Source organism: Gallinula chloropus (assembly GCF_964237585.1).
Source record: "Gallinula chloropus genome assembly, chromosome: 1".
In the NCBI taxonomy this organism is placed as follows: Eukaryota; Metazoa; Chordata; class Aves; order Gruiformes; family Rallidae; genus Gallinula; species Gallinula chloropus.
Window position 1 is genome coordinate 139,957,391 of NC_140085.1, and position 22,746 is coordinate 139,980,136.

General features: G+C 43.3%; 1 protein-coding gene across 1 annotated transcript; it reads right to left on the minus strand.

Moving 5' to 3' along the window:
- Positions 1 to 4,449: 4,449 nt before the first annotated feature.
- Positions 4,450 to 11,974, minus strand: LOC311205403 (granulocyte-macrophage colony-stimulating factor receptor subunit alpha-like; the record flags this gene model as incomplete). Its single annotated transcript, XM_084279829.1, has 9 exons — positions 4,450 to 4,901; positions 5,433 to 5,514; positions 6,410 to 6,506; positions 6,953 to 7,082; positions 8,013 to 8,051; positions 10,527 to 10,666; positions 10,817 to 10,992; positions 11,081 to 11,262; positions 11,873 to 11,974. The coding sequence occupies 9 exons, from the start codon at positions 11,972 to 11,974 to the stop codon at positions 4,827 to 4,829; spliced, it is 1,023 nt and encodes a 340-aa protein (XP_084135955.1). The 3' UTR covers positions 4,450 to 4,826.
- Positions 11,975 to 22,746: the final 10,772 nt, after the last annotated feature.

Here is a 22,746-nt window from a genome sequence, read left to right on the forward strand (position 1 = left end):
TGCCATTGATTTCCCAGGTTGACAGGCCTGCAGCTCTCCGGGTTGAACTTTTGGGCTTTTTTTAACATGGGTGTAACACCTTTCCTGAATAAGCTGAAGTATGTTATCCCTTTCCAGGAGAAATCAGGAAACAAATCAGTAGTTTGCATAACATCTATTTAAGAAGAACAAGATGCCATCTCCTCAGTGTCTTGCTATTGTTTTTGTTATAATTTCCTGTTCCTTTCCCTACAGAGCCCCAGTGAATTGTTAATAGCTCATGGCTATGTTTGGGTGGATTAGAGCAAGGCTGTATAAACTAAAACTAGTGTAGTCTAGTACAACCCCATCACGCTTTTTGGAGGTGATTGTGACCATTTCAACTCTAGCCCCTGCTGTGTAGTAAGAGAAATGCAAAGATGGTTTGCATGTGTGTCCAGCATGACCTCTCCCTCATTAAGAAATTGGCCTAGTTGTTCTGATCTGCTGCAAAAACTTCCCAGGCAAGTCTTTTACCAAAAGGCAATCATTAACTTTGTCAAAGGCACTAGGTGTGCCAAGCACTGTTTGTGTCCAGTTACAGTAGAAGTTGGATCATGCAGGGTATTGCCCCTGACTGCACTAGTAACTGGAAAGCTCCCCAGCACCAGAACATGCCAGGAACAACTGTTCCCAGCATTGATTTGGCCAGGATATGCAAGCAATGTTCTGAACATAGTCCAGAGGTTAGTTCAGGTCAGGGCTAGTATCTAAAGGCAGTTTGCATGTGTCTACTTTATTTAGAGGTTTAATAAAACATATCTGGACTCTTACATAGCAATTGGCCTCAGTGCAAGACAGTTGTCCTGAGATTATTTAGTCTAATAATCAAAAGTCCAGTATCATTATAAAACTAACCTAATAATCAAATAGCTATGTTTGAATGTCCAGAATAGAAACCTGAATCTCAGTGAAAACCAGTTTTATAGCAAAGCATAAATGAATATATAAAGAAATCAATAGAAGAATGAGCATGAATAAACAGTTATGAATACAAAATCTGAATCTCAGAGAACAAAAGGAGCAGCAAGGTGTATGTGTCATTGGATTTAGTGGGGATTGTCAGGGGATGAACTTCTTTTCTTGTGAATTGTTGCAGTTTTGCATGGAGGAAGGGGACTGAAGGGGTGGTTTCTGCATGAAGCAGCTGGAAGCTCTCTGCAAGCCCAACAGAGCAAACACCAGCCGGCTCAAGGCTGGAGTTGTTGCTGACCAAGGCCAAGCCCATCAGCAACAGCCACAGCACATCTGGGAATCACATTTCGCTCTCTAAAGAGTGTCTAGCTGAAAAGGGGCGTGATAGAAGGGGTTTGGTGGGTGTCTGGCCTCCAGCCAGGGTGAAACCACCACAGAATGAAAGTGCTTAAAGGTTAATTCTGTTAAGGGGGAAAAAATACTAAACGTTTTCTATATAATACCACCCTAGAAGTCATGGTGAGCTTCCAGCATTACATCTTCAGGTAGGAACCTGTGGATGATTTGCTGACCAAACGTCCAAAGTGAGGAGCCAGATGACAAGACTCTTTTGGTGGAACTCTGGATCAAAGCCAAGTTAAATTCTATGGAATTAGAATGGAACTGGAGGTGGAAGTCTTGTCTGTCCTCTGCTCTTACCTGCTCAAATTCTGACTGGAATATGCTCCTCTCCCAAAGAAAAGAGATCAGAAATCAAATTATACAAGTAAAACACAGTTTGTTGCTGTGGTCCTGATCTTCAGCGAGCGCGTGAAGAGACACCCCAGGAGGTGAGGGTATTTACCTCTTCTCTTCAGTGCTGATCTCAGTGTTTCTACTGACCACTTGGATCTTACAAGGGCCTGTGTTGTCTGCCCACTGCTGCACTTTGTAAGGGATGCAGAAATCAGATTTTTGCCAAGAACCAATAGAAACATTATTCTGTAGAAATGTTACCTAATACTCTTGGCTTTTACATAAGCCTTCACATGACAGTACGTGATAAAGACATGGCTATGGGACACATGTAAATCAAGCATGGAAATGTATTCTGAGTTCCCATTCTAAAAACAAACAGATAAAAACTGTAGGGTTTTTTGCCTCTTTAGAAAGAAAAACCTCTTTGCTCCTGGCTTAGCAAAGTGAAAGGGTGAGGGAGGCTGTATGAAACAAGAAAGCATTTGTCAAAAAGTTGAAGCCACAGAAGGAAAACACATGAATTCTGATAGGATAAATAGAAGGGCCAATGTTCAGGCCAAAACCCCATTTTTTATGAAGCAACCTGTAAGAGGAATAAAAGCCTAAAAATAAAATATATTTTTTAAAAAAGTTAAACTTACCAGAAACTATTGGGCAAATAAATGATTAAGGTATATTAAAAGATACGTTAAAGAAGGCAAGGTGACAAAAAGTGTCAATATTGGGTACTACAGGTGCCCTCAAGGATGTTGGATGACTTTTCTTCAAGAGGAATGTGAGGGAAGCTCATGCCTAAAACGAAGTGCTAGTCAAAGAGGTTAGTAAAAAAATGAACATCACATTGTTAGACCAGAAGAAAGGTCTAAGCTGCCCTGAGATAAGAGGAGGATCCTCACATGGATCCTAAATAGTTCTAAGTATTTGGGGATAATAGAAACCAAAGATGTCTGTGAAGAAGTTCAATAACTTGACAATAGTGAGTGACCGAATGATAAATGGACAGATGAAGCACCAGTTGCACACACAATGTACAAAATGGTAGGGTTGTACACATGATGAAGAAAAATCCAAACATAGTGACATGCTGGATTGGCTGACTGGACATTTTACTCTGATACAGTATGGCCTTTATGCTTCTGTCTGTTGTCATTGCTCTATGATAAATTTCCAAGGGATTTTTTTCTGTCTGGTCTAAAAATGCTTGACTTGGGTGGTTGCATCACCTGAGCCTGACAGAAGTCCATCTGTCCTCTGGAACAGGGAAGACACCACCAGAAGGATGGAATCTCTTCTGAAACTGCTTAATGCTGACAAATTGCATCAGTGCAGGGATGCAGCAAAGCAAGAGTGTAAAGAAATCTAGCACTGGAAAGAGTAATTGCTCCTGGCAACAAAAGTGTTAGCAGAACACAGCCCAGTGTTTCTAGGAAGAGAGGAGAACGTGAAGGGCTGAAATACAAACAGTTTTCCAAGGCATACTTGGAGACGCTGGCTGCAAGGGTCATCTAATATTTAGCAGCAAACCTCTCAAACCTACCAAATTTAGGTAGTACAGCTCTAAGTGGGGAAAACAGGCAATAGGGCTTCACCACTAAAGCAGGACCTCTCCTGCGGAACACAATCTCAAATTTGAAATAGGGTAAAGAAAATCTTGGGTTTCCCAGGCTTTTGGGAAAATGGCCCAACAGAACTTACCTCATGAACAATACCCCAGAAGATACCCCTATTTGCCTTTCTTTAGAAATGGTTCCCTATGTTTACCCCTTGTCTGAAAAGGCTGTTGATAGTCCTTTCAAAAGCACTCCATTCCTGCAAATGAGTTTATGGCAAGGTAAGGCCATGTCAGAGACCTGTGGCCAACAACAGAAACAGAAGTAATTTTTCTGAAAATCTTGGGTGGAGCTTTTACATTTTCCAGGAGCAAACCTGTAAGAAGACAGGTTGTGTATACACTTCCCATAGAAAATGAAAGAGGGAAAAACAGTTGGTCCAAATCTAAAGCACCCATCCTCCAAGATGAACCATTGTTCTGTGCACAAGGTTCTGATCTTTCCCAAACAGAAATATAAGTCTCAGCTTGTCTCAAAGTTTTGTGCAGGAAGGGTACTTCTTCATAAGTCTGAGAGTTCTCAGGCCTCCTCAGGCTGCTTTCTCCAGCTGTGTTTCTCCTCGTACTGGGAACTGTCTGAACCCTAAAAAGGACAAAAGTTCATACCAGACTAGTTCCTTTCCCTTCTGGTAACGATCTCTGTACTTCGCAAATTCTCTGGTCTGCAGTATCATTGGATCAGAAAGTGAGAAACATGTTCCTACATCTATATAAAATGAGCACATTATTAAAATGGGTTACTTCCCTCCACCATAACAAGACCTTTTGCTCCTACACTGTGGTTCTTTCTCCATTGATTAAGAATCATATTTTAAGTCATTTTTGTTCTGACTGATAATACTAGTACTCCTTTTAGGATTCTTATGTAGACCGGAGTTAACTTCAATGTCAGATCAGGTTTCTTGGTGCTGATAGTAAAAGGTGTCTGATCTCCTAACATCTAAGCAATAATAGACTTAAGATGTAGGATTAGTTAGGATTATAAACGTACTCCTGTCCTTTGAGATTCCTGTTGATTACAGGCTGCCATTCAATGTGTCAGCCTGTTTTCAATCCCATTCCTAATTTTCTAGTTGTCCATGTGTAATTCAAAAGATCTGAGGAAACGTCGAGTATGAAGCAGCCTTTTCTTAACAGTAGAATGATGACATTCAGGCACCAGATTTCTATTTTACATTTTAATTATATCAATAAATTCATTCTTATTCTTTTTAATATGAGATGAACCCACAGTATTTCCTGAGGCAAATCAGGCAAAAAGTAACTAAAACTTCTTGGCTGAAATATTTTGATCAAATTCACAAAATGAATGATATCTGACACAGACAAGGTACACAAACAGTGAAAATTAGCTAAAATTCGAAGCAAATACAATGGCAGTTTAAAAAAATGGCATGCAAGGCATCATTCTCTCTTGGCCACACTACTGTTTATGCCAAGAAGGGAAATAAAGTGAAGAAAGCCTATATGTTATTCCAGACTTTCCCTGGGTATATACAGTTGCCTCAGCTAAGAAATGCACTTTCAAATTCCCCAGTTTTTCTTGTTATTTGGCTACATCAGCAACTAATGTTATCTCTTCATTTTGAGATGTTATTGACTGAATTTTGCTCCCAGACGGCTGAAAGGAAAAGAAAAACTTCCATTAGTTTTATACATATGGTTAATTTAGTCTCTTAAGAGGAAGTTCCAAGAGCATTTAAACTTTTGTTGCATATTTTATAGAAATATTTCACTTCTTTGTTTGTTAGCTGATAAGCTTCCCTTGGCTGGCCATAACAGTGACGTTCCAGCAAGTCTGTAATACTGACAGCGGATTTCTGACTGACGTGGAAGTGGACAAGTGAATGCATGTTTTTCTCCAGTGCACCACACAGATTACTGCAAATCATCTCAAATGAGTGAATAAAAAAGGATTAACCTTGCTAAGGTGTAGAAATAGATGAGAACACATTGGCCTAAAGTTTAGGAACTACTGGCCTGCATTTGACTTCTCTTAACAAACTTGCCTGCAGATTTCCTCTTGTAACTCCTCAGAATATGGGAAAGAGAAGGGTTAACACAAATAATATGTTGCTCATAACTTAAAAGTTACCTGCAATAGTCTTGTATGGATTTCACACATACATTATAAATCCGAAAGAGAACATACCTCTGCATTTGTATCAGACAGTCGATGAAACGCATTTTTTGGCTCCGGGATCTTTGGAAATGCTGCTTTCCAACAGCCCGTCCTGTAGATCAGAAGGGATGGAGTAGAAAAGAAAAGTTAAGTAACCATCATGTGTCAAAACAATTGCACCCTCAGACCAGCTCTGATCTTCCTCTTCCAGGATAGAAAAGAAAGGAAAAATACACATCATCTCAGCGCAGAGTGAACACATTAGAAAACTAAGAATTTAGAATTTGGTGACAGTTTCATTTGTGGTTAGAGAATCCCTAGTAGTTCTGGTCTTCGAAAGAAAAGAGAACTCACGATTTTCCTGCTCTTTAAGCCATCACAACCAGTAAAAAGTGGATGGAAAATATTTAACAAGTTAGAAGACAAGCATCTTCTCTGCATTACTATTTCTATACAGCTCAATGATACAACAAAATATGCTTTTGGCTGTTTCACTTTCAGGGTTTATTTCAAGCAGTAACTGCTTAGCTTACGTGCTTTCAGGTAAATTCAGTTAGCTGGGACAATTCTAGCTAACCCCACCAGATATTTACTTACTTAAGGGGAAGACTGAAGTATTTGCAGCCTTGAATTGAAAGGTTGCAAAACTTGGTCTACAAATTCACCTGTGGTTTCTCTTCTTCCCCTTTGAACAGGCATAACCCCATGCGTTTGCAAAGAAGCTATTGCATAGACAGTCTGCACCATAAATATTCAGACCAGCTGTACTGTTCATGTAAGTAACCGCATATAATTGCCCTGGAAAAAGTTGTGTGAATAGGCCAGGGAGGAACTTTGGGCATCACCACTGTAGCACTTGCCTCAGGATCACTCATTTGCATTGGTTTCTACTACAATGTCAGGGAAAAAGCTTTATCTGTACTACAGAGATACCTCTACCTTAAGAAAGAGCCGCAGATGTTTCATGCACCCCCACAAAATAAAATAAATGCATAAATTAAGTTTACCTTTTGCATAAAAACATTGCAGCAATTGTCACTAAGAGGGTCACAGCTACTACCACAAATATAATCCATACTGAAGATACATCAGTTTCTTCATTGCCTGAAAGAGAAACAGTCATGAAATACTACTGCTAACAAAGAGGAATAGATGCAGAGCCGTGTCAAACATCTGCTCTAGTGACTGGCTGGTGAATGTCCATCTGGAAGGTTTAACTTGGTATAAAAATCAACTTTTTAATGTGGCACCTTAGCAGTAACATTTGATGGGAAGGACTGACACTGAGCTTGTTTGTCCATCCCTCACAGTGAACAACTGGGCATCTCCATTGCAAAGGTGTAACTTTTTGTGTTATTTCCAGTGTCAGGCTGTTCAGAGATGCATTAATTCTTTTCCTCCTCTTCCTCTCAGTAATATGGAAGGAAACAAAATGTTTCCAAAATGAAGCCTTTTTAAATCTGTGTGCTTGCAGATGCACAGCAATGTGTGAGGCAGACGGGGGCGTTTGTGAGGAAGGAGCAGCCCAAGGGATGGATTTCCATTCTTACCAAATGCTACAGGCGCACTCCACTCCCCCCAGGCTGGGTTCACCAGGCAGGCACTGCCAGCTGTTCTTATTTTCAAGAGGTACTTCTTTCTTGTATTGGATCTTTGAAATGTGTGGCTATTCCCCCCTTCCTGATAAACAAAGCAAAACCGAGTTGTTTTCTTTGTAAAGTGTCATTTACCAGTGAGACTTTTACAAGGCAAGGGCAGCATTGCTTGTCAAAGTAGGCTGCTGTTATAAAGCAAAATGTAAACATATGCATATTTGGTATGCATAGAATATGTCTGTATCTGTGTGTCTCCTTAAAAAAGTAACCTGTCAGTATGCTTTTTATGTTTGGAGGTGTTTCTAAACTATATCCTGTAACTTCTTACAATATAGTGTGATCTATTCCACTGGCAGGGGCAGAAGAGTGTCTTGAATCGTCTCATTTCAATCCTGTGAGAACTGAGTGATGGGAGGAACAAACTGACTGCTTGCACCTCACCTTCCTCAGTCTTTGCCTTTTGACTGGCATAACCTGCCAGCCAAACTACTGAAACAAGCAGAAAGCTGCAATAGTTTATGTTACGACAATTTGCTGTTGGATTCTGTCAGGATAGAGGTGGATGTGCAAACTGCCCTGATCAGAAGGAGGAGCAGTATACAGAGGGGACAGCCTCGACTCCAAAGGATCCCAAAGGGCTTTTGTGGTCTTTACTTTTCATGAACAAAAATGAAATTCCCAGGAGCTGTTTCCTCTGCTGTCACAGATGTGCAATTTCAAATTCTGTTCTAAATAGATGAGGGGCAGAGCGGAAAATATAACGTAAAATGGAAGGATTTTCAAAATACTTACAGAATATTAATAATGTTCTGCCCTTCACTGTATAATAAATGATATATATAATGATGACCTAGCAGTTTGACACATTCATGAAACTTATAAATAAGGATGATATAAGACATTGGCATAGGACATTGAACAGGTACTGACATAAAGGCATGTGCATACTATTTGCACTTCACAAGTGATTACAAAATTATAAAGCATTGCTAATTAATAGAACAAGCAGACTTACTTGTATAGAAATATACTTGGGTTTTCCCTCAGGACTGTCCTGTAAAATGAGAAAAAGTACCCCACTTTAATATTATGACTGCTTGTTTTGTGCTGAAGGAATAAGTTATTTTACTTACTTTTCCCTTTTTTTTTGCATTACTCTTCCTTGCTTACTTGATAGTTTTTTCACAACTAGTAATTTATCTGACGTTTAGTATATAGTATGTAATTCATCTACAATACCAAGTTTATCTAGTTATTAATCCTGCTACAGAAAAGTACTACCAGAGTTTATTTCAGACTGATGATTAAATTGAAACACAAGCAAGACAGACCTGGATGAAACCCATGACTTTGGTGGCACCAATCTACTGACCTAGTAGCAAGGAATCTGGGAAAGCCTGAGGTATTTGATGCCTTTTTAGCTTAGTTTTCAGTGGGTGAGTTTTGCCTTCAGGCTTCCCAAATACCTTGATCTATAAAGCCTTAGCTTCAGACCTCACTGAAGAAGAATCCGAGACGCTCAGCAAGTGAATTTATTTTCTTATGAAAGCCGCTAATGATTATTGAAATAAATCCTAGGCTGTTCAGACTTTGTGGGAGCTGAATATTCTTTATAAACCGAGTATTAGGCATGTTAGAATAGTTTTAGAAGCATTTTATTCCAGCGCCACGAGGGATTCCCTATCGACTTCCTTTGGGGCAGCTGCCACAGGATTCGAGAAGCGATGTGGGTTTGTAGGAGGTGTTGGGGCCTGCGAGAAAAACTCCTCTGTGGAACACCAGGCCGGATGTGGGCAGGAAGCTCCGAATGAGAGAGATGCGGGAAACGCCTTACATCAGCCACAGAGCGGCCGAATCTGGTTGCGGGGCGGGGCAGTCTTCTGGGGTGGTCACGTTCTGGGAAGTCTTTCTGGTGGTCACGGTGTGGGCAGTCTTTGTGGGGTGGTCACGGTGTGGGCAGTCTTTGTGGGGTGGTCACGGTGCGGGCAGTCTCTCTGGTGGTCACGGTGTAGCAGTCTTTGTGGGTTGGTCACAGTGTGGATGTCTTTGTGGGGTGGTCACGGTGCGGGCAGTCTCTCTGGTGGTCACGGTGTAGCAGTCTTTGTGGGGTGGTCACGGTGTGGATGTCTTTGTGGGGTGGTCACGGTGCGGGCAGTCTTTGTGGGGTGGTCATGGTGTGGATGTCTTTGTGGGGTGGTCACGGTGTGGGCAGTCTCTCTGGTGGTCACGGTGTGGCAGTCTTTGTGGGGTGGTCACAGTGTGGATGTCTCTGTGGGGTGGTCACGGTGTGGGCAGTCTCTCTGGTGGTCACGGTGTGGGCAGTCTTTGTGGGGTGGTCACGCTCTGCCACCCTGCAGTCACAGGACGCAATTCCGCCACGGTTACCGTGGTTTGGGTGTTCTGCAGCAGAACGCCATAACCTCTCCCCTCCTCCCTGGCTGCAGAAAGGCTTGGGAAGCCAAGGCGTGATTCTGAGTTTTAGTGCTTGTTCACGCTGACTTTCTGCTTTCTCTCACGTTTATTTTCCTTTTGCCTACCATTAAACGGCTTCAATTCGCAGATCAACAGACGTGTTGCTTTCTTAGATAGGTAATGGCAGAATCACAGAATCGTAGGGGTTGGAAGGGACCTCGAGAGATCATCAGGTCCAACCCCTCTGCCAAAGCAGCTACCCAGCTCATATTGCACAGATAGGCATCCAGACAGGTCTTGAATATCTCCAGAGAAGGAGACTCTACCACCTCCCTGGGCAGCCTGTCTCAGGGCTCTGTCACCCTCGCTGTGGAAAAGTTCTTCCGCATGTTGGTGCGGAACTTCCTGTGCTCCAACTTGCTGCCATTGCCCCTTGTCCTGTCTCCACAGACCACTGAAAAGGGGCCGGTCATTCCCTCCCTTCATCCCATACTTAAGATACTTATAAACATTAATAAGGTCCCCCCTTTGTCTTCTTTTCTCAAGGCTGAACAGTCCCAGCTCACTTAGTCTTTCCTCATAGGGGAGATGCTTCAGGCCCTTAATCATCTTATCTGGATAAGCTGTGTACATTTCCTGTATATCTAAGTTTCTTTCGGCTCCATCAGCTCGTACTTGTTAAATGGATGCCCATTTCTCCACCCAGTCTCTACAGCTGAGCTCTGCCCTTTCACAGAGATGCCATCACCGCTGGAAGGACTCCTGTCCAGGACAGCTTTCATAGCTCTTAGTGAACAGAGTACCTTTTCTGAGCTTTTTATTCACAGCCAAAACTGTGATGTGTTCAAGTCTTGATTAACCATGTGCCCTCCTCTTATGCCCAAACAGTCACAGTCAGCCTGTTTATCTCCAGCAATGTCTCATGCAGGAGAACGGGGGTCAAAAATGGAGCAGTATGGTGTAACAGGGCACTTGAGAGGCACAACAGCAAAGGAGTACAGTGCCAAGTATGAGGAAGGCTGCACCATACAGAGAGATGGATTTTCTTTCTATCCATGAGTACTAGTAAATGCAAGCGTATATTAATGTTAAATGTCAGTGATGAAATTCCTCTTACCTTATACTTTATGTTGATTTCATATTTAAAGCACTTATCTTTGCTTGAATGACTTATTTGTGGTTGTTGCCATTGAATTATGCAATCTTTTTTAATCTCATCACAGCTGACAGTGATATTTGATGGAGGCATAAGCTTTTCTGAAATGATATAACCAAGAATTCAAATAATTAAAACCACTTTTTTTATGACCCTAGGTGAGACAGGGGACCTGGTTCCTTCTCAGAGATAAATGCTCTAGTACCCTCATGCAATAATGAAAATAAAGCAGAAAGAGATGGTTTACTTACCAAATTTATACAGTGGAATGTATTCATCATAGAACTGGATCAGGGAGTCATTGCTAGATCCATTCACCAAGAAGTAAGCCTTTTCAGTCTCTATCACCACGTTTTGGAATCTGCATCCTGTGTTTCTGCCATTTTCATCTTTAATGTAAAGCTCACATTCCTTCTTATCGACGTTACTGTAGGTAGCATTGCATTTTAGTTAAATGTGGGCAAAGTGGTCTGTTAAATGAGAATTCAGACTTCTCTGAGCTCAAGCCTGCTTACCTCCACTGCTTCCAGTAGAGAAAATATTGGGTATCTTCTGGAGCACCCCTGCCTGCCTGCCAAGTGCAGTTCATGAAGGAAACATTATAAATCACACAGGAGAAATTTTCAACGGCCGTCCCACTTGCACCTGCAAACACAGGAATATCTGTGATGAGGAAGAACTGTGTGACTGCTCCAAGCTGGGGGATCTTGGCACATGCTTAGATATGTGAGACACTTGCAACTCCAGCTGGTTATCGGCTGGGTTAAGAATTACTTGCTTCATTTTAGATAGTAGCAGTGGAAAGTATTTGCACCGACAGATTCAATGAAGACTTTGTCATGGATTAAATTCTCCAGAGATATTATAGCTGCATCTGATAGAACAAGTCTCAGGGGAGCCTATATTGCTGCAGTACAAAGTGACACCTACGGTGGCTAGCCCGTGCTTTCAATTCCTCCTATTCAAAAAGAGACACTGGTGCCCAAATCCATGGGCCCGGATGGGATGCATCCACGTGTGTGGAGGGAGCTGGTGGAGGGGATTGCTGAGCCACTCTCTATCATCTTTGACAGGTCTTGGAGAACAGGAGAGGTGCCTGAGGACTGTAGGATAGCCAATATCACTCCAGTCTTCAAAAGGGGCAAGAAGAAGGATACCAGTAACTACAGACCAGTTAGTCTCACCTCTGCCCCTGAAAGGTGATGGAACAGCTTATTCTGGATGCCATCTCCAAGCAATTGGATGAGAAGAAGGTCATGAGGAGTAGTCAGCATGGATTCACCAAGGAGAGATCATGCTCAATCAACCTTGTAGCCTTTTGTGATGTCATCACCAGATGGGTAGATGGAGACAGAGCAGTGGATGTCATCTACCTTGACCTCAGCAAGGCTTTTGATAGTGTCATCCATGACATCCTGATAGCAAAGCTGAGAGAGCAGGGGATAGATGAGTGGACGGTGAGGTGGGTTGAGAATTGGCTGTCGGACCAAGCTCAGAGGGTGGAGGTCTCTGACTGGAGACCTGTGACTAGCGGTGTTCCCCAGGGATTGGTGTTGGGTCTTATTTAACATCTTCATCGACAACCTCGATGAGGGAATAGTGTCCACCCTCAGCAAATACACCGATGATACAAAGCTGGGAGGAGTGATAGACCTGTGACTAGCGGTGTTCCCCAGGGCTCGGTGTTGGGTCCAGTTCTGTTTAATATCTTCACTGACAACCTTGATGAGGGAAAAGCATCCACCCTCAGCAAGTACGCCGATGATACAAAGCTGGGAGGAGTGGCTGACACGCAGGAACACTGCGCTGCCATCCAGAGAGACCTGGACAGGCTGGAGAGATTAGGCGTCCAGATGGGTCTTGAATATCTTCATTTCTGGAGATATTCAAGACCCGTCTGGACACCTATCTGTGCAATATGTCCTAGGGAGCTGCTTTGGCAGGGGGGTTGGACTCGGTTATCTCTCGAGGTCCCTTCCAACCCCTATGATTCTATGATTCTACGATTCTATGAGTGGCTACAGGGAGACCTGGACAGGCTGGAGAGCTGGGCAGGGAGAAAACAGATGAGGTTTAATAAAAGCAAGTGTAGAGTCTTGCACCTGGGAAGGAATAACTGCTTCTACCGGTACAGGCTGGGGGATGACCTGCTGGAGAGGAGCTCTGTGGAGAAGGACCTGGGGGTCCTGGTAGATGACAGGTTGGCCATGAGCCAGCAGTGTGCCCTGGTGGCTAAGAGAGCCAATGGGATCCTGGGGTGCATCCGGAGGAGTGTGGCCAGCAGGTCAAAGGAGGTGATCCTCCCCCTCTACTCTGCCCTAGTCAGGCCCCATCTGGAGTATTGTGTCCAGTTTTGGGCTCCCTGGTATAAAGAAAGACAGGGATCTCCTGGAGAGAGTCCAAAGGAGTGCTATGAAGATGTTTAAGGGCCTGGAGTGTCTCCCCAATGAGGAAAGGCTGAGTGAGCTGGGACTGTTCAGCCTTGAGAAAAGAAGACTAAGAGGGGATCTGATTAAGGTTTACAAATATCTGAAGTGTGGGAGATGGGGAAATAGCCAGCCTCTTTTGTATGGTCTGCTAGGGCAGGACAAGGGGCAATGACCTCGAGCTGGAGCACAGGAAGTTCTGCACCAATATGCGGAAGAACTTTTTCACAGTGAGGGTGACAGAGCCCTGGCACAGGCTGCCCAGGGGGGTTTTGGAGTCTCCTTCTCTGGAGATATTCAAGACCCCTCTGGACACCTGTATTGCACCATCTGTGCAATATGAGCTTTGGCAGGGGGGTTGGACCTGATGATTTCTGGATGTCCCTTCCAACCCCTACGATTCTGTAATTCTGTGCCACAATGCCAAAGACTGAAAAATTTGTCTGTCATCCTTCAAAACCCTGTTGCAGCATTTGGAAAGATGTTCTTCAGCACTCTGACAAATGAACAAGGAGCATGAGGAGCTTTCTTGTGGACTCCAGAGAGGGAGAGAGAAACCCAAGTGCAGAGCTGTGAAGTTTTTCAAGACTTCAGGGAGGTGTAGATACAAACTTGTGAGGTGTTTGTGCTTTGCAGCAATGCTTTCTTCCACCTGGGATGAACATGAGGAATCTTCTCCTGATCACAAGCATATCAATTTACTCCTTAACCCCCATGCCCAACAAAACCCAATGGAGACTAAACATACATTTTCAAAGGAAGAATTTCTTATCCTTCCTTTAGTAAGTAATCAGCAAATACTTGGAGGCAGGAAGTAGTGTCATTTTGTATGTGCCAACTCCATATTGCTTAAATGCACAGCCTTTGCTTCTCATTTTTTAACAGACTCATGTACTACCCCTTTCATAAAAAAAGGAATAAGTTATGTCAGACTTTCCATTTCTTCTATTCTCGTAAGACCCCACCTGAATTACTGTGTCCAGGTCTGGAGTCCCTAGTACCAGAAAGACATGGACCTATTGGAGTGAGTCCAGAGTAGGACTACAGAGATGGTCAGAAGGCTGGAGCGCCTCTCCCCTGAAGGCAGGCTGAGACCGATGGGCTTGGTCAGCCTGGAGAAGAGAAGCCTCCCAGGAAACCTAATTGCAGCCTTCCAGTATCTAAAGGGATAAAGATGGAGAGGGACTCTCTTGTAGGGAGTGTAGTGATAAGACAAGGGATAACATTGGAGATGTGGTGATGTGCTTACTCAGAGCTAACTAGTGTAACACAAAAGCTTGTGAAGACACAATATTTCTACAGTGGCTCCAGTTTTTTAAACTGAAAGATGGGAGATTTGAATTAGATATTAGGAAAAATATCTTCCCTATAAGAGTAGTGAGGCCCTGGCCCAGGCTGCCCAGAGAAGCTGTGACTGCCCGCTCTGCGACAGTGTTCAAGGCCAGGTTGGATGGGGCTTTGGGCAACCTGGTCTAGTGAAGGGTGTCCCTGCTCATGGCAAGAGGGTTGAATTAGATGATCTTTAAAAGTTCACTTCCAACCTAAACCATTCTATGATTGTATGAACCTGCTTGGCCCTCAGGAGCCACTGCAGAAATGTTGTGTCTTCACAAGCTTTTGTGTCACACCAGTCAGCCCTGAGCAAGCTCATCACCACATCTCCAATGTCCCTGAATTCAGTCTGTCCTTTTTACTTAAAAATTCTCATCTCCACAGCATGAGATCCCTCTCACCAAAGTTCCTATGAAATCTTACACTTCAGTCCCATCAAGTCTCTGATTCCACAAGCATCCCCTGAAGGCAATTTCACAAGAGTTGTCAGAGAGGACCAGTACCAACATAGGTCTCAACATAAATTAGAAAGGACTGCTAAGACAGAGACGTTGTTCCTAACAAGGATACCTTTTTTTTACTTAAGGATATGAAAGAACAAAAGAAAGTGTATTGATTTATCTCCTTTGAAAATTTTCATAGCAAATTTACAATTATAGTCTTGGCAAAATCTCCTGCAGTCACTGAACACCAATTCTCAGTGAAATTCCTGCTACTCATCCAACTCCTTTTCATTCTCCACAGATTCTGTATCAAATTTATAATAGGGGAATCTGTCATCTCTGCAGCAAGTGTCACATAATAGGATCAGGAAGATGCAGGACTGATTCCTGTATTTCTAGGTGCAGAGTTTACTACCTACTGCCTAAGAGAGAAGGCAACTTAAGCACAACTACCCATAATAGTATTTTACACTTCACTTCTGGTAGTGCTCTACTCACAGTCTGTGCAGTGCCAGCCAACACACAACTGGGTGTTCAGAAGCATCCACTGGGTCATAAAGATGAGTGCAAGAGGAGTGACCATCTCTTCCTCCTTAGAGACAGAGAACAGTGAAACCTTCTCAAGGTGAAAGCTGGCAGTGTGAACTACTCCCATCTGAATCTGTCTAGTCTGAGATGCTCATTGCGCCTCTTTCTACATGATCTGATCACCTCTGCACAGACATGAAATAAATCAAATACCCCTTCTCTGTGTGTATATTAGCATACTGCTCAACAGGTAATTACCCCAACTTTTGGGACAACATCAGTTCTGGCGGGAGGAAAGATTAGATAGACTCCTCAAGCAGTCAGAGAAATATTCAAATAAACAGGAACAATGTTAAAGAAGTTGTCCTTTTCTGTAACAAAAAAATGTGTACAACCTTCCCTAAAGCTGGTGGTCTCAGGAGTGCTGTATAAAAGTTACGTACATACATTTTGTGACTGCTGTCTTAAGGTCTAAATATTATTTCTCTACCTGCTATAGACAAAGGTTATGATGATTAAATGCCAAGCAGATGGGTAAAGAGCTGCAAACACAAAATATCAAAATTGGTCCCAGCAATAGCAGTCAGCTTTAGTTACCCAATGGTGAATGCGGTAAGTTTGGTCCATGTACTTTCAAGAATTTTTTGTGTATATGCTTAAAAGTGGATCTGGGAGCTACAAAGTGGGATCTAGCTTCTACAAATTCGTTACCAAACCCAGTAAGAAAATAAAAATTATGGCTAGAACTTTTCTTTGCAGGCAGTAAGTCCTTTATTTTTAAAAAGTTCATTCAACTTAGCTCTATGTATTCTTCTGACAGATTTTCAGATTTTGCCTGGAATATCACCCCTCCACTGGACTTCCTAGGGTCTCAGTGAATAAGTCAGCAAACAAAACAGAAAGAAAGAGATGGACCTACCTTTTATTTCAGAACGTCTCGTTCATCTTTCTATCATAGTCTTCAGATTCAAAGTAGAAGGAAAAAGGTCTATTTAAAATGCTTGCATAGTTATAAATAGGGCTGTTTCCTGGGCTGGTGTGTTTTCGAGAACTGTCACACCATCGGAACTGTTGCAAGACACAATGGTCATTACTTCCCCCCATTTACCAATTTTATGTAATTGCAGAACTCATGATTTCATAAAACATGAGAATGCAGCCAGTTAAATTTTCCCTTCTCTTATAGAGTCCGCTGGTGCTTGGAAATCTGGCAGGTGCAAAAACTCCTTTTCCTTTACAGGTATTTCTCTCTTATTCTAAATAATACTGCATGGTACAAAGCACCTCTCAACACACACCATCTCTAGGGGCTGTGGACTGTGGGGCCTCCCCATGGTGGCGCAGGGCAGGGCCTGGCAGCCAAGGCCTGTCCCAGCCCCAGCCAGGCACAGGGAAGTGGGGGACATCAGGGGCAGCCCCAGCCCCAGGAATTTGGCACCTCCTTGCATATGGGTCATGGCTGGGACGTGGGCTCACAGGTAGGTCTGGCTGCACATGACATGTGGCCAGGGCAGGGCAGGGTCTGAGATGGAGTCCTGTGCCCTGGACAGGGTTGGGAGAGCCCCAGGAGGCTGGGCAGGAATGGTCTAGGGGGCACTCGGAAATGACAATGCAAACTGCAAACGTTCCTTAAGCTTGTGGGAAAGAAAGTCTTAAAATGAGATAATTCATAATCAAAAGTTGTGATCTGGGTTTGGTCTCCCAATGTGAAAAATACTCAAACCACAAAGTACTGTAAAAAAAACGACAAAAAATTGCAAGTAGTAATCATCCAACTACATAAAACGACTCTGAGGCCTGCTGCTGAGCAGTTCTTTTCACCTCAGGTCACAGCTGTGAATCTCTAAAGGAGACAGTTATAAAAAATATAAAACATCAAAAGCTTCCTTATACCCTGAAAGGCTTTCCTTCACCAAAAAAGACAACAATTTATTGAATATGGAAATTTATAATCCTTGTAATTTCATTTCTTCACAGGTTGAAATTGAAGCATGACTAGAAAATATTCAAGCAGCAAGATATGTCAACATTTTCCTCCTAAAAACCAGGCACATCTGTTCTGCTGGAGTTAAAAACTTTAGGAGAGAGAACTGTCCATGTACTTCTCTACCACTTCCATTTCTTTCCTGTTATATTTTGAAAACATCACCTGATACCCTTCCAGGATGCTCCAGGATTCACCTTTATCAAAATCCGAAGCTTGTCCCTAACCTACTACTTCATCATGGACATACAGAGTGATACAACCATATCAGCAGTAGTTCATGGGTCAGGTACTCATGTGTATAGTTATTTCCAAAAGGGAAAGCCAAAGATAGTGCAGTGCTGAATTTCTTTGGGGAAAAAGAGGGTTTACTCTCTAGAGATCCAGAAATGCCTGGGTTCATAGGTGTTTCTGCTTCCTGAATTCCTGTTAGAGCATGAGATTAATGATCAATGAGCTCTAAGTGTGTCATCACAGTGGCTTTTAACACTGGGTTAAAAACTGGCTGGATGGACGGGCCCAAATGGTGGTGGTGAATGAAACAAAATCCAGCTGGAGGCCGATCACGAGTGGCGTCCCCAAGGGCTCAGTCCTGGGTCCAGTCTTATTCAACATCTTTATCAGTGACCTTGATGAAGGGATTGAATGCTCCCTCAGTAAATTTGCAGATGACACTAAGCTGGGAGGAAGTGTTGATCTGCCTGAGGGTAGGGAGGCTCTTCAGAGGGATCTGAACAGACTGGACCCATGGGCTGAGACCAACGGGATGAAGTTTAACAAGGCCAAGTGTAGAGTGCTGCACATGGGACATAACAACTTCATGCAGCACTACAGGCTTGGGGGAGGTTGGCTGGAGAGCTGTCAGGAAGAGAAGGACCTGGGGGTGTTGGTTGACTGCAGGCTGAATATGAGCCAGCAGTGTGCCTGGGCAGCCAAGAAGGCCAATGGCATCTTGGCTTGTATCAAAAACAGTGTGGCCAGTAGGTCTAGGGAGGTAATTGTGCCCCTGTACTCAGCATTGGTGAGGCCACACCTTGAGTACTGTGTGCAGTTCTGGGCTCCCCACCATAAAAAGGACATTGAGGTCCTTGAGCAAGTCCAGAGAAGGGCAATCAGGCTGGGGAAGGGGCTGGAGGGCAAATCCTATGAGCAACTGCTGAGGGAGCTGGGGATGTTTAGCCTGGAGAAGAGGAGGCTGAGGGGAGACCTTATCACCACCTACAACTACCTGAAGGGAGGTTGTAGAGAGGTGGGCAATGGTCTCTTCAGCCAGGTGACAGGAGACAGGACAAAGGGAAATGGCACAAAGCTGTGCCAGGGCAGGGTTAGATTGGATATTAGAAAAAAAAATTTACTGAAAGAGTTGTCAGGGCCTGGAACAGGCTGCCCAGGGATGTGGTTGAGTCACCTTCCCTGGATGTGTTCAAAAAAAGGGTTGATGAGGTTCTTAGGGGTATGGTTTAGCACCGGATGGGAATGGTTGGACTTGATGATCTTCAAATGTCTCTTCCAACCTTGTGATTCTTGTGTGATCTTGTGTGTGTGTGTGTGATCATTTCCCAGGTCCATTCTCTTACATAGCTTGTAATTGTAATGTCATACTGAGTGGTCACTGAGACCAGCCAACAGCCAAAGGGATGTCTGATGTGCTTCCCTCTCTGCAGCTCATACAGGGTATAGGAAATAGGTGTAACACAGCAGGTCAACTCATTGTATTAGCAACTTTTTGACTGAAAAAGTATTTTTCAGAAATAACAAAAATTAAACCAGCTCCACTTCTGCTGCATACGCAGTACTAGAAGCAAAGAGCAAGGCCTGAACTGGAAAGCAATGTATTAAGCGATACCCTGTAGTCGTTTTCATGCTTTTGATTGTCTGTCAGTAACTTGGTATTGATTGAGGCAATGAACAAGTACCTTGAGCATCCAGAACTTAAAAAAACCGCCTTAGAAACAGTAATCACAAGAGAATGAACAGAGCCTGCCCTGGTCTTTTTGGGTTCAGAAGGAAAGGTCTAAGGCAATGGTGGTTTTATAAGGACCAATTAATGGGAGCTCACTTTCTTGGAGGCTGGGAGTGAATAAAAATGTGACACAGCTTTTCTGAAGCATAGTTATGAAGCAAGAGTGGGACTGAATGACTAATAAGAGTAGGCGGATATTCTAAGGAAATGTAGATTTAGTCTTAGAAGGAGTTATTTTTTTAAAAAAATAGGAATCACTACCCCTATCCCTATCCCATTAAAAGTGTGGACAGACAAAGCAACTGAAAGTTTAGACTTCAGGTCGGCGCCCATGGCAATCGTTCAGTCCATGGTTAGAGGTCTCACTGCACCTCCAGATTAGAGAAAATCCATATTTACCCATGTAAGTGTTTTTTTAACACTTACTGTGCTATAAAGGTTGAAGAAAGGACTTCTGGTCACAAAGAATACAAACCCCCCACACTTTATTGTGTTCTCATCTTTGGAAGAAAAGCAGTCAATTTTGTGGCAGTGACATGCTGCATTTCATGGAGAAGGGAGGGAGAGAAGTGCCCTGGGTTATAAAATCAGAGCCACAGGAAAAGTCACAGAGAATTAAATAGGGTTCCAGACAGAGTTTCCACGTGTCTGTCTTTCTCCACTCCCCTAGCCTTTCACCTCCTTTGGTCTCCCTCCTCCAGCAGGTCAGTTCCCAGAGCACTAGGCTCCCACCTACTCCTGCAGCAGACACATACAAACCAGGAGGTCTACTCACGCTCTGGCACCTCACACTGCAGGAGCCGGGACGGGAGGGAGTTGAGGCAAACCGTTCAGCCCAGAGGTTGGGCTGTGGAGGAGAAAGGCTAGGACCAATTGCACCAAAGTTGCATTTACTGATCCTGCAGTACTTTATGGATGGTGTTTAAGGGCAGCTGTTGCTATGAGGAGGCAGAAGCTCCACAATCCTACACAGATAGACTTTCTTGGCGGAAGTGGTTAGACAACAAGGCTGTGCCTACTGATGGCTGTGACAGGGAAGTGTCTGTATCACGCTGCTTAGAGCTGGTGTAGTAGGCTGTTGACTGCCCTGGGCAGCTGTGTGTTTTTTCTGTGCCTAAATCTGGTCCTGGGAAGTGCTGCAAACTTCCAGCTTTCAAGTCATCCCAATTACGCATCTTGCAATGGTTGGACGAGGACAAACACATCTGTCCAGTGCTGGGTTCTCTTTCTCCAGCTGAATTCTCAACTGTGTGGCTATTTGTGCACCCCAAGCAAAGTGCCATGCTCCCACTGTGTAAAGCTCTTGAGCCTGTGCATCAGGCAGTAGAGGAGCAGTGTTGTCTCTGGTGCCCTGTCAGATTGTGCACATCTGTAAAATAATGAGGAAGTCTGAGATTTGAGGTTTGGTACTTTTTGTTTCTAAGCTGGAATGTGTTTCAGCAAAACAATCCAAACAGCCCACAAGGACAGTGGGGTTACCACATTCAAAGGAACTGGCCTACACAGGGGACTTTTTGCTTGCCTATATTTAGGGCAAGTCCTCACCCAAGGCTTTCAAAAATGCAAACAAATTAAAAAATAAAATATCCCCAAGAAAAGCTGCTGCTATTGATGGTGCTGCCAAAGTCGGTTACATTTTAGAGGGCAGAAAACTAGTGTTGATTGGCTTCACTATGATGCAGGAGCTTGAAATGAGAAGAGGAGAAAGAGGAAGAGAGAAGAGAAAGATAGGCAGAGATGCTAGGGCTATTTACATACCTTTGGTTCTGCAAGGAGCAGAGTCACTGCAGGTTGTTTAAAAAGAACCTTTCTTAAAATCCCAAAAGCTTGAAGAATAATTTGTTGCTCCAACAACAATCATGACTGGTCACAAGAACTGGCTGAGTATTTTGCTATGCTGGTGTGTTACAGCTTTTGTGTAGATACAAAGATACAAATAGGAGATGGCACCCTCTCTTTGGTCCGTGCAGCAATAACTGTCTAGATTTCAGCAAATTAATTTCTATGCAGCGCAGAGAAATGGCCATAGGAGGCCAGAATAAAGGACCTGTACCTGTGCAAACATCTGAGCCGTTTGGCTAGAAGGTTGTATGACATGACTATCCTTTCCTAGTCAATGTTATGTTGGGTCTTTGCTCAGGGAAGGGAGAGGGATACCTTAATCCCACTCTTTCTCCCACCTCCACTGCTTCTTGAATAGGATTTCTGGTGTTCTTATCAGGCTGATGATAGTGAACAAGTTTCTGAATGGCTTTGCAGTCTCTCAGCACCTTTCACGGTAAAAGCAGTGGGCATGTAGGGGGTGCACCAATGGCCATGTTCAGCTGTGAGTGAAGCAGAATGCAGAGGATCCAGTAGACCTCACCTTTTTAACCCCCTAGATTAAAGCAAGTTTTGGCTTTAGTTGGTCACTTCTGATGTAGGGGGTCTAATCTTTAGGCACTTATAACTTAAACACAAAGTTCCTGCTCTGGTTCTGTTCTAAAATTTATTAAAAAGAAATTGTTAATGAAAGTTTATTTTGCAACATAGAATCATAGAAACAAACAGTATCAAAGGCAGTAATCTGTTTTTTACAGATTACTGGAGGTAATCTCGTTTCTTCTGATCTGGAATTTTACCACGCAGAGGGAACTTTATCTGCCATGAGTATTGTGTGCAGTTTAGTGACCCACAATTTCAGATTTCAGTCCTTGATTGACTTGGTACCTGCCTTCTGGAGCTCAGTTTGCAGTATGAGATGGCTCAATGCATGTTTCCTTCAAGCCAGGGCTCTGCTGCAGGCAGAAGCTAAACTCCCATAGGATGCTTAGGATTGATGAGGGCAACTAACTCCAGGTTCTCACTTCAAGAGTTATTCTGCTGCTTTTTCACCTGCATCAGTCTTTTCTTGAACTCTGCAGTACCTCTTGTCTTTGGCAGAGATTCAATTTACCGGAATGTGCAAATCACTCGAGATTTGCGTAAGGCTTTGTCATACAGATTTTTTTTTTTCTGACAGAAACAAACACCAACTCAGTTTCAGATGAAGTAATTTTTGCCACCTCAGGTAAAGCTTTGGAAAAGCCAGTCAAGAACTGAATTGCCTAGTAGGCACAGGTCATCTTTAGTGTTTATTCTATAGAAATATTCTCCACGTAATACTGATGTGAGGAAAAAATAGATTATTTGTAATGGCAGTATTAGTGAACTTTGCTGTTGTAACCATAACAATACTTATTTTGTATGGACAAATGATAAGTTTTAAGAGGTTTAGTCTTGGCCAGTGTCATGGTCTAGTCCCGGTTGGCAACTAAGGCCCATGCAGCTGCTCTCTAATTCCGACCCCCCAGTACAGGGGAGAGAATTGCAAGAATGAAAGTGAGGAAACTTGGGAGTAGAAATGAAAACAGTTTAATGGGTAAAGTACAAACTATGCATGCACAAGCAAATAAAAATAGGGAATTCATTCCACATTTCCAAAGGTCAGGCAGAACCTGTTTCATCCATCTTCAGAAACTGAAGG